This window comes from Seriola lalandi, unplaced genomic scaffold, assembly GCF_002814215.2.
Source record: "Seriola lalandi dorsalis isolate HSWRI2012SDOR001 ecotype SW California unplaced genomic scaffold, Sedor1 jcf7180002054563, whole genome shotgun sequence".
Lineage (NCBI taxonomy): Eukaryota > Metazoa > Chordata > Actinopteri > Carangiformes > Carangidae > Seriola > Seriola lalandi.
In genome coordinates, this window is record NW_019525116.1 from 2,034,143 (window position 1) to 2,046,239 (window position 12,097).

The 12,097-nt window shown below is 42.2% G+C and overlaps 2 protein-coding genes across 3 annotated transcripts in view; both read left to right on the forward strand.

The window, feature by feature from the left end:
• The first annotated feature begins 1,848 nt into the window (after nt 1-1,848).
• txn2 (thioredoxin 2) lies at nt 1,849-4,625 on the forward strand. Its single transcript, XM_023416372.2, has 3 exons — nt 1,849-2,126; nt 3,311-3,434; nt 3,690-4,625. The coding sequence occupies exons 1-3, from the start codon at nt 1,849-1,851 to the stop codon at nt 3,804-3,806; spliced, it is 519 nt and encodes a 172-aa protein (XP_023272140.2). The 3' UTR covers nt 3,807-4,625.
• Nucleotides 4,626-11,144: 6,519 nt separating this feature from the next.
• The window catches only part of LOC111662461 (myosin-9-like), a 31,300-nt gene continuing 30,347 nt past the window's right edge, over nt 11,145-12,097 (forward strand). For both annotated transcript variants that reach the window (XM_023416326.2, XM_023416327.2), the window contains exon 1: nt 11,145-11,451. The gene's annotated coding sequence lies outside the window, so the exon portion shown is untranslated. The remainder of the gene's footprint in view (nt 11,452-12,097) is intronic.

The window sequence follows — 12,097 nt, forward strand, 5'->3', positions numbered from 1 at the left end:
AGTTCTTTATATATTTATACTTAGGTAAAAGGTATGAATACTTACACTAGTGATGGCTTAACTTGTTTTGAGGGTTAAATCTCACCTCTCTCTATTGCTCCTCGTAAACGGTCCATTGTGTACTTCCGGACCTGGCCGGGGGGTGGCGCTGCTCACAGCACCGCAGCCAGGACGAGGCGATAAAAAGCCTCTCGGTCCCTTTTGTAATCTGCGGCACCAAAGCGGAAGTACTTCAGTAGTCCGCGAGGTCAAGATCAACGCTAGCTAAACGGCAAGGTAAACACGGAAAGTACTTGGCATCAGTTTATTTAATCTGTTGTTGTACGTGGTAAATGTGTTAGTGAAACAGTCCGGGTGTGTGTGTGTTTGTGTGTATGTGTTTTATAAATGGTTGGAAGCAGTGAAGGGTAATGCTGGGATGAGGAGGAGGAGGAGGAGGACGAAGAAGAGGGCAAAGTCATACGTAACGGAGGTTAATGGAGTAAACGAACAGCCGGTAGATAGGCAGCAGACACGAGAGACGCAGTAAACCACTCCAAGCAAGTCGGGAGTGAATGGATTACTAGTAAAGAAGGACATTTTGATTATGAAAGTGTTGAACGGCTTTAGCTCGGTTGTCTCTTCGTCTGTGTGGCGTGAGTGTTGTAACAGCAGAACATCATGGCTGTACATGTGTTCACAGAGAAGCTGACCGTTAATGAAGTTAGCATCACTGGGCAGTTTTACTAGCATAGCTAAGTAGTGAAATACTAGAAAAGAAACTGAAGTCGAAAAGTGTTTGATGGAGTAAACTACCTTCACAGGCCACAGAGATTTCCTAAATCAACATTACACAACTATTGCTTGAATGTAAGAAACTATTTATTGTACAACAGCAGATCTAATGGTGATTTCTTTTTAAACTGTTTCTACTGCTAGCAAGCTCTGGGGGGTGAGCTGCTGCTGATCCCATTACTGACTGCTTAACGGGTTAAACCGCCAAGCAGTGACACTATATCTGCAGGGACTGAACCTAAAAGTCATTTTCATTACAGCTAAAGCGATTAGTCGACAAATTGTTTCTTCTATCTTCTACCGACAGGCTATTAATCGGCAGCAATTTTGATAATGGAATAATAATTTACATTTTTGAATGGTGAAGTGAATGTTTTTGGGGTTTGGATGGCTGGTTCAGTCCAAACAGTTTCAATACTACAACTTGGGTTCTGTAAAATTTTGATGGGATTTTTCACCATTTTCTGCCATTTTATAGACCAAATGATAAATTGGTGAAAATGGTCATTACTGTTCTTGAATAATTCTCTATAATACTATTATTAAATAATGTTTTTGTTTTTTTTAAAAAACAGTAAATTTCTTGTATTTTCGCTCAATGAATTGTCGAATGACTGTTGAGTTAGTGACTAATTGGCACAGCTCTAATACTCTTCCTGGCAAGGAAGTAGTGCTAATATTTTATACCTGCAGGGATTGAAGTGGATTCAGACTTTAATGCCCTGCCTTTTTATGACAAATCAGATAAGACCTATTGCTGTTGTTGATGGATTTCTTTGTGCTATGTAAACTTACATAATGTTATTGACTATGAAAGTCTTGTGAAATCTTATTTGTGCTTCAGTTTAACAAGCTTAAAGCATACAGGAAAACACACCCACCCATTGTGCACTCTGCATGGAGAAAGTGGCTGTAAACACGCTGGACTTACATAAGTGTCCTCTTTAGTGGTACAGTAAAAGCATTGAGAAGTCCTTCTGCTTTTACCTTGACCTGTGTCAAACTGGCAAAAAAATTTAAATGAATTCTATTGAACAACATTAATGTTTTGTTATCTTCTGTCTATTTTTACAGATGGCTCACAGGCTGCTAGTACGTAGAATTTGGACGCTGTCAGTGAAAGAGATCTGCTGCCACCCAGCATCCACAGCCACCACCGCTTCCTCCTCTTTTTCCACCTCCCTGCAGTCCGCCACAACCCGAGTCTCCTTCCTCTCTCCCTCACGCTCTCTTCCTCGCTCCCTTCCTCACACCTCCTGCCGGGCAGTCTCCTTCAACGTTCAGGACCATGAGGACTTCACAGAGAGGGTCATCAACAGCGAACTACCCGTGCTAGTTGACTTCCATGCACAGTGAGTACTCCAGGGACATATGGTTATAGTTGACTGATAATTTTTGTGTTTTTAAAATGTATAATGAAATTAACAAAATCCAACAGCTCTCTACATTTGAGAACGAACAACTATATAGTGCTTGTCACTTTATTCAAAATAACTGAAGTTATTAATTACTTATAACAACCAGTTGAATGAATAATTTTTTAACTAAGTGACTGCAGCACTATAAACCCTCTATATGGGATAAAATAATGTAGGACTTGAAGATCAGGCCGACTAATAAATATTTGCAAATAATGTTTAAGTAGAGATTTTCTTTAGATGTAATGTAGTGGTGACACAGATTTTGCCTGTTCAGAAGAGTAGTGTTTAAGCCATGGTTGCTAATCATAAATAGTTAAGGCTGTATTTAGGAAAACACTCCTAAAAGAAATATTTGGACCTCAGTTTTTCTGAAAGAGCCTAGATGGGTTTGGAATGCAAAATAAGAAAAGAAGGATAAAAAAAGTTAAGCTTTTTTGTCTTTATGATGAATTCACGATTCAGATTATACACAAATATAACCATTTCTATTTTATGAATAAACATGAATCACATCAGAGACTAAATCGGCGCCGTTAATCCCACAAAAGGTTTGTCAAATCTGAAGTATATTAATCATGAAATGATATTCTTTCAATCCCTACTGCAGCCTGTTTGTTCTTTTTCACGCTCTCATTACTTCAACTGAGCAGTCATTACACAGATGCTGATTTGGGTGTTGCTTGAAGCTGCTCTGTGAGCCTCCCCTTGCTCCTCGCCTCCTCCGAGACACATTTAGGGGATGGGAACGTCCTCGATGATAGTGGACCTCGATTAATTTTCTGGTTCATAGGCTGGAGGACAGAAGAGCAAGGAAGGGAGGAGGCATAATTAATTAAATGGGGGGGGGGGGGGGACCCTGGTGCTGTGCTGGATCACTCTCACGGCTTACTGAGAAACTTGAACATGGCAATCGTTAATGTTATGTTCAGTCAAAACATCTGCTGTCAAAAAGACCTGCTGCTTTATACTTTATATTTTATATTTTTCACCTGTTGTTCAGCACTTTGTAAACCTGCTGCTTTAAAGTCTTATACAAACACATATAATCATAATTAGTTGAAAAGCCTTCAGCAGCTTGTAGTCACACATTCTGTTTGTCTTTGTTGTTTTTTTAGGTGGTGTGGTCCCTGCAAGATCCTTGGGCCGAGGTTGGAGAAGGCTGTTGCGAAACAGAAAGGCCGTGTTGCCATGGCAAAAGTTGACATAGACGACCACACAGACCTGGCTATTGAATATGGGGTGAGACTTGAAGTATTTCTGTGGCATTACTGACATTTTTTAAGTTTACCATCTAAACTTTGAAGCTTGTAGTTTGTATAGAGTATCCATTGTTAGTGGTCGTGGAGGAAATTTTTATAAAATTTTGCTAAAAGATCACATGCAGTCAGAGAGGAGGATAATACATTGCATTGTACTCAACTGCATTACATAACAATCATCAAGTCATAATATTATTAGTCTTGTCTTATAAAACATAAATTTGTCCGTTGCCAGGTGTCTGCGGTTCCGACAGTAATCGCCATGCGGGGAGGTGACGTCGTCGACCATTTTGTGGGGATCAAAGATGATGATGAGCTGGACTCGTTTGTCAGCAAAGTCATTGGACAATAGACCAACTGTTCCCGCCCTGCCATTCACCACCGTTCTGGTGCCGTTTTGTATGATTCTGGCATGGTCGGCAGCCCTTAGCCGCCATCTTGAGCCTGTTTAGCAGCAGCCGACAAATAAGTAAAATCTCTGCTGCAGTCCCAGCTGGCAATCTCTCAAATGCTCACACCCATCCCTAGACACACTGCTTCAGCTGTGCATTACTGCTTCTGTCTCTCTGTCTCCCTCTTGTTTCTTTTGTCTAGTGCTGGGTGTGTGCCTCCTTTAACCTTTTTAGTTCACGCTGTGCTCCATTTTGCAGCAGTTCCATTTCTTTCAAGTAATGTGACGGCTCCGCGGCTCTATTCATACCGCTAGAGCCGCAGAGCTGGTGTGTAACAGTTCGCCGTAAAAGTCTGTAGAATGGGGGAAAATACACCGCTGTAATGCACTTATACTGTATGACATGAGGGATGAACATTTATAGTTTTAATGGTGAAGAGGATTTAACTTAAAACCTGACAATACTGAATGAGGTTTGACAGTGTTACCTGTAGTTCCTGCGTATGTCCACTAGAGGGTGGCATTTCTTTGACATCGCAGAGCCACACATGGTCATTTTACACCAGTATGCCTAATAATGTGAGAAAGGAAGATATGTTTATGTGTATGTCTGTCTGTATGTTTGTTTGTGTATATGTGTGTGTGTGTTTCTTGGGGTCCTGACTGTGAAACTGAAGTCGAGCAGGAATTGCAAATTATGAGTTTGATTTAGTTTATTACTGAAATGAACTCAATGTACCACAAACATGATCAAGTGATGTAATAAAGGAGAGAAAAGATGTTCTGTATTTGATTTGTGTGTGGTTGAAAAAGAGACGAGGGTAGAAGATTTACTGTCCCTAATGACGCTGAGGCAATATTTCTGTGAAGTTCATGGACTTTCCCGGCCCTGGATGTTTTGACAGCAGTGGAAGTCACCAGAAATAAGCTGCTGTTTTTTTGTTTCTCTGTGTGTCTGCGTCTCTAGGAATCAAAGGAGAGAAAGTTGGTGCTCAATTATTCCCTGTTTTATTATGTCCGTGTTTAGCATGCAGTGTTATATATTCCCCCATTTCTGTCTGACCGTGAGGTTGTTACTCATGCTGTCACAACCCTCTCATCAGTGTAACTGAAACGCCTCCACACAACCCTCCACTTATTGCCTCTCTGTAAATGACCTCCCTGCTATCATCCCCTTAAATCGACAGTGTCTGCCTTCTTGTCTGTCTCTCTAATCCCCACAATATCTCCGCGTCTCACACCTGACCCTAACGTCCTCCTCCAAACCACTTTTCCCTCCTCGATCAGAGTTGGGGTCAACACATGTCGAGCCAGACAGTTGACTGCCCCATTTGACCTTTCGTTTTCATTTTCACCTGCTTGGTAACATGTTTGATCACTCACCTGTGTCTTCAAACATCACACCAACGTACACGCCTCTGTACTTTGGATTTCTGACTTTTGGCGCTGCCTGCTTGTTGGGATGTTGCCATGGTTCCCAATTATTAAACCAAAAGTAATAAAGTGCTGTGTTATCACCGGACATTGTAAATGTTTAACAGTGGAATAGCATGGCAAGGCGAGTTTGCATAGCACAACAAGTAAATTAAGTGTTGTACATAAGACTAAAGAAGTATAAAAAAAAATACTTTTCCAGTGTTTTACCTGTCTCACTGGGGGGTGCACCTACATGCACTTCCCATGCAAAGACTCTTTCCTGTGTTTGTGTGGACTGTAGGATTAAGGCGTTTCTGTGTCATCGACCGCCAGAGACACTCGAGTAAATGAGGTCAAATGGGGCTGAAGGAGACAGAAGAGCACCTGCAGTCAGAGAGTCATCATTTCATCATACCCTCTTCTCTCACGACCTGCTAACCATAAAAACATTACCATCCCAGCCTGCCTTCCCATCCTGGCATGCCGTAACAGAGACCACAGCTGACAGAATCATGACAAGGGCCTTCAGACTGCTTATTAACTGCACATCATTTGACATGTTCCATCTGCATTTTCGGCGGTCCCGGCTTGGATTAGATCATCGCAGAGGAAGCCAGGGGATATGATCGTGCTCGGTAGCAACCGGGTGCAGAGACCCTGTGGTTTTTTCTTTTTTGGAATAGAGGGAATTCCACTGGCATTACATAAGCAGGTGTGAATGAGGCAAGTGATCCAGATGCACAAACAAAGTTGTTGTTGTGCGCTGGATGAAAGACATTCCTGCATAGTTTAGCGATGTCTAGGGCTTCATCATAGCACCTTTGTTAATGATCTGCCATTTTAACCTCTTTCAACCTCTTCTCTGCCTCTCAGTAATCACCGAATGGTCTTGAGGCCTCAGGATTCACACTCATGAATCAATCTGCCCCCCCCCCCCTTCTCACACCCCCACACCCCCCTCCATGTTGTCTGCCCATCCTCTTTGTCTGCCCTCAGACAGGAGGTGACTGAAGAAATGACGACAAGCTCCAAAGGTTCAAGAGCAGCGCGTAACCCTACACCTCTTCCGCAAAAAACAATAGACCACACCTCCACCCTCGCTCCCGCTGTCTCTCTCTCTTACTCAACCACTCTTGTGACCATATAAGGCAAAAAAAGACAGGGGAAGCCAGCGGCTGCTGCTGAACAAACGGGCCGAGAGGCAGAGTTGCAGAATTCTTCGAGTGACTCTATCCCTACTCTATTTGCTCGCCTCTCTCAGAGCCTGAAACTGTTCATGTTTGCTGTGTGTTTGTTTGAAATTAAAGCGGCTGTCACTGGGCCAAATGCTTTTGCTCTGTGTGTGTGTGTGTGTGTGTGTGTGTGTGTGTGTGTGTTTGTATGTACAAGATGCATTGCAGTTTCTGTGTGTGTGTGGGAGAGAGAGAGAGAGAGAGCGACTTTGTAACAACACCCAGATCTGGCACGGCCTGAGAGCATTCTGTGTTTATAGTAAATACATAGCTGTATTTGTATTTGAAACACATGCTGCCCTCCACCTTGTTAGGTCTTCACTCTGTTCCAGATAAATACCAACCCGAGACAGACAAAGCAGCCACTGCCAGTTTATATCCCTCCATCTTTTCCTCATGCAACATACAAATGGCTTAAGACAATATATCGACCTAGAGTGCATTAGTGATGCATCAGCAATCAGCACAGATGATGAATGAGCAAAGAGACGTCTTAACAAAAGAAGGGAAGCGTTCTGTATTTTCCCCTTTATTCCACATTCCTTGGTTTTGTGAGTCAACATGTGTCTTATCACTCCTTCCTGTGTACTGATTACTACGGAAAGGAGGAGGATGGTGGCACTGGAAGCAGGGCGAGACTAAAGAGCAGAAGACAGCCAGTTACTCTGCCATACTCTCATGGCTGCATTATCTTAAAAGCTGGAGCTGCTCTTAATTATTCCTTGTGGTTCTTGCCTTTTAGGTACAAACAAACAAACACTTGGCTTTATGATGCCGAGAGATTGTGTGAACTGAAGCGAGTGGCGTGAATAATTTTGGCAGGGTGTTGTACACGGCTGGGGAATGATGTCGAACAAAACGGCAAGTTGTTGGAAAGATCACTTTGAAGCATGTGTGTGTGTGTCGAATCGTCTCTCGGTATACGTCAGGTAAGAAGAGGTTACAGCTACAAGATCTGGGTCAGACAGGAGTATTAAACAACCTATTTACCAGATTTGACAAAGGGCTGAGCCACTGTATGTACATATTTCCCTGTTCATGGATGAAGGCACAGAAACGCGCACATTCTCACCAAGACACCCAAGCGTGAATACCCACACACATGAATTCACACAAGCAATTACACAGCAAGCATGGTCAGTGAGTTAACATGCCACTCTTTTAACATGCTGTCACTGAATGGGTCTCTTTCTTTCTGACTGGATGATATAATGGCTTTGCACACCCTGAATTACAGACACACCCTGCTGCTATTACAACCAACTGAAGGAAGGAGAAAGAGAGAGAGAGAGAGAGTAGGTCACAGGGAAAAGGAGAGCGTGAGGTAGCGAGAGGGAGGGAGATAGTGAGGTCAGAAGTGTCCATATTTGGTCATTTATGCCTGCATTTTAATCCTACATTTCTTTCTTTGCCCAGTTCTCTTTGTTTTGTGTCTTGTGCCATTAACTGTGTAACTACTTTTTACTTTATAGGCACACGGTTATTTTAACGTGAACTTTTCTTTCGATTTTGAAATTTGTTTTGAATTCAATGTTGTTTATTTTATCATTTTTTGTATGTAAGCAGTCTCTCACTCTCTTTTACTCCCCCTCATTCTCCTCCACTTGGCCCTCTCTCCTCTCTCGGCATCTGGTCCTGCTCAGCTAATAGGCGACAGGGTGACCTTTGACCCCGTAGCTGAAATTTTGGATATTTCCCATCCATCCCGGACAGAGATTTATTGATTTTTCCAGGCAGCCTTGCTGAATGTTCAATGTTTTGCTCTACATACATGTGATGCCCAGCTGCTAAACGTATAGGAAAACACACAGACACATTCTTTTCATAATGACACATAGCGAACATAAATCACACGTTCTGCAGAAAATGTGATTTTCCTATGTTTGTGAATGGATGGCAGCCATGCCTGAGGCCCCATTATAATGTGAATTCTTGGGCTAAATATAGGAATAAAAAGTTGTCTTTGTGTGGTGTGCTGAATGTGCAGTTGATGTCACTGATAGAAGCAATATCTGCAACAGGTCTTGTTGAAAGTTATCCCAGGACCACAGGGCAGCATCATCTGTTTCATATTCCTGCCTCTTATCAGGCATCACCTCCTGAGTGAAGAATGGAGGATAAAACAGAAAGAGGTCAAGATTTTGCTTGTCTGAGAAGAATTATCTTTGCACTTCCTTCCTCTAAACCATTTTTTTTCTTCAGATTTTTCAGACCTATCAGAAGATCACACCATCAACACCATCCATCATGTTTCTATTGTGTTAGTTTGACCTGATTATAAACTACATGTTATTCAGTACTATTTGATGTGCTAATATATAAAATACTATAATTTTGTCATATAAGTGAACTGTCAAGGGGTTGGGTCAGTTTGGTGAAGTTTGCATTTGCCCTGTTAATGGCAGAAGCTAGACCTTTCAACCATTCATTCATTACTTTTAGCTATTTCAACTGTTTGTCCGTTACTTTTAGCTAACTATTTAAACTGTTTTATCCATTACTTTTAACTAACAAGTTCACCTGCTTTATCTCTTACTTTTAGCTAACCATTTGTACCGTTTATCCGTGGCCATTTATCAAACTGTTTAGACTTTTCTGCTCACTTGTCAACTAGTTTTCCCACACTCATTTGCAACCTGTGGTGTTCAAGTGTTACAGCTGACTCAATCTGTGGATATGTATTTTTCAATCAAATCATGGCCTAATATTTTTTTTCCCAAATTAGTTGAGCTATACCACAATCTTTCCACTGGCAACTGAGGTTACACCCTGAGGCACAAGTACCCCTGGTTAGGAATCGCTGCTTTAAATTATATTTCGGCCTCAGTTCGTGCTGATCAAAGCTGCTGACTTTTTTAATCCATGTTTCCCACTGAAAAAAAATGAAAAATATCTAGTTTCCATTGCTAATGTTTCCCTGCTGGTTGTGGCATGCGTTGGCTCTGTGCCGTCAGTTCCACTCTACAAACTGTGCTCACATCAACCAATTTGAATCCCAGAGGAACATTTGCAGTATTTGAAGTAAACAGGTTCACATTGTACTCTTCCATTCCTCTGCACAGATTTTGGCAGTGGCATCACGGAGCTTTTATCTCCACAGCCATCACTTCACACGTCTCTTTTTATTCAGTTTTCTTGCACTGTCCCACCATCTGTTCCTCTTTTTCTACCAGTGCCACTGTTTTTTTGTTTGTTTTGGGTTTTTTTTGTTTTACAGATATCTGTTGCTTTGTATTTGATTTCATTTGATAAATATGTGTTCCCTTTACAAATCTCTTTGTCTTCTTTGTTGTTTACTTTTCTGGCAGACAAATTGAAGAGCTAAATGTCAGGATTGATTAGAAGTCTGAACAAATATTTCTCTCACTCACATTAATTAGATCACCACCTGCAGCGGTTCCCAGGTAGTGCTGACATGTCTGGTCATGAATCTGGTTCTACCTGACTGCGTGATGGGAACCTGTGAGATTAAATCTATACTGTACTATACTGATCTAATCTTATATCTGACAGGTGCACTGGTTCATTTACATCAATGCAATATTCATGTATAAAAACACTGACAAGACATACTGAAAAGTCCAGTTATAGGTTTAAAGTTGGAATTATGAAACTTAAATATAAGAAAATCTTGGTTCTTCTGTTGTGGGATGGATCACACGCTGCTTTGAGAAGAGGAGTATGGGAAAAAATTTGATGATCAAATTAGCATGCACATGAATATTCAATTATCATTACCATTATTATAAATATATCAGATTTTTTAAAGGGTACTTAACTTTACATGCAAAGTGTATTTCACACATAGTTTCATCCAAGAACTCAGGCAAGCAAGAAAAAAGCTTTTTTATGAAGTAGATTATATAAAATATTTAAAATCCCTTGGCTTGAAACAGAGGCCAATAGGGTGAAGCTATTATTTTTAATAGTGACATGATCACTGATGTTTTAAATTCTTCAACAGTTCAAGGCCCTATAGGCCAGTGTCCACCCTGCCAAAGCGTCACTACTAAATCTTTAACAGCTCCATTGGTCCTATACTGCTGTTGACCTCCGACCTTCCTTTTTGGAGGAGGCGAAAGCAACTTATAAAGTGCTATACTATTAATATAACACTGATGAATATATGATCTTATTTTCAGGTGTTGGCCAGAGGTAGGTGTACAGTTTTCTTTCTGTGGAGTGAAAGTATTTGATAACACAAACACTCAGAGATAGGAGGACCAGTACAGAAGAGCCCAGACAGACCTGTGTGCGTGGGATTTGTCTGATATGTGGCAGCCTTACAGCAGAAGTAGTATCAAACCCTTGGAGCCATCACTGCTACTTGTTTTCAATGTAGACATTGGTCAGACTAGACCCTGTTGACACATAGTAGGGAGACCCTGGATGATGCAGTCCATCCTGAGAGTGACTGGTACATATATGGTCATAAAAATCCTTAGTATGCACATACCTCTCTCATTAAACACAGCTTTATCTGTCCTGCCTCCGTTCTCTTAACGCTTTCAACTTCAGTTTTGCCCATCCCAGCGGCTGTCAGCCCTCAATTTATGCACACCCTCGGGATACCGTGATTGGCCCAAAGTGTGTGGATTATAAAAGCGCGCCAGACATTGGCCAGAGGGGCGGAAACATGAGGGTTAGGGGCCCGCCTCGTCCTGGACCGCACCCCGGCGCCTGCTGTCTACGTACTGGGTGAAATTACGCGACCCAGTGAGCAGCCAGTGGAAGAGGGAGGGCAGAAGGAAGAGGGTAAAAGAAAAAAAAAAAAAAAAGATAGAAAGAGTGACTGAAGTAGAGAAAAGAGAGGGAGGAAACAAGCGCTGTAGTTTAGCCTGAACTCTCTGCGAAGCTGCTGTCGACAGGAAAAGAAGTTTGACTCACGGCGACGCTGACTGAGCCACTCGGTTGTTGTTAGCCACCCTCTTGAAAGGCGTCCTGCACCCTAAAAGCAGGTAATATTCTCACATTTGAACACTTTTGTCTGCCATGCTCTCCCTCGGTGTACTCTTTCATTCAAGTCGTTGCCCGTCACTCCAGCAAGTGCAGCTGAACCAGGAAGCACGGTGGCTAGTTCACGGCTGCAACTCCAGCAGCCGCGCGCTGGGTGGAGCGGGACCTCCCGACCAGATTTAACCCCGGGTTTCTTTAACTTTAACGGCGCTTGAATACGTTTTTATTATTGTTTTAAACGTTTTTTTTTTTTTTTTTTTAATGCGCGGAATCGTGAATAATATGCGAGGAGTAGGTACGTCAAATACAGCATCAGCTTTGTTTGGCAGCTGGCGAGAAGCTAAAAGCTATAACTGTAGAGGCAGGAAGTGATTCGCTTGAATGAGTTGCAGGAAAAAAAAAAAACGACCGGTGAAGAGTTTGAGCTCCGCTGGAAAAGAGAGAAAAATTGGGTTCAGACTTTACACGAACACCGGCTCGTTCGGGGGAGGGGGGAGGTCACCGGGAAGTGTAGCATCGCTAGTTTTGCGGTTGAACTTTTCGGTTTGTAACGGTCAGAAACGGGACGACGTGTGTGGCCAGCAATGTGTCTGGCTGGCGGCATGACGTCACCAGGTCGCCGGTAAATCGAAAAAATATATATTTTTT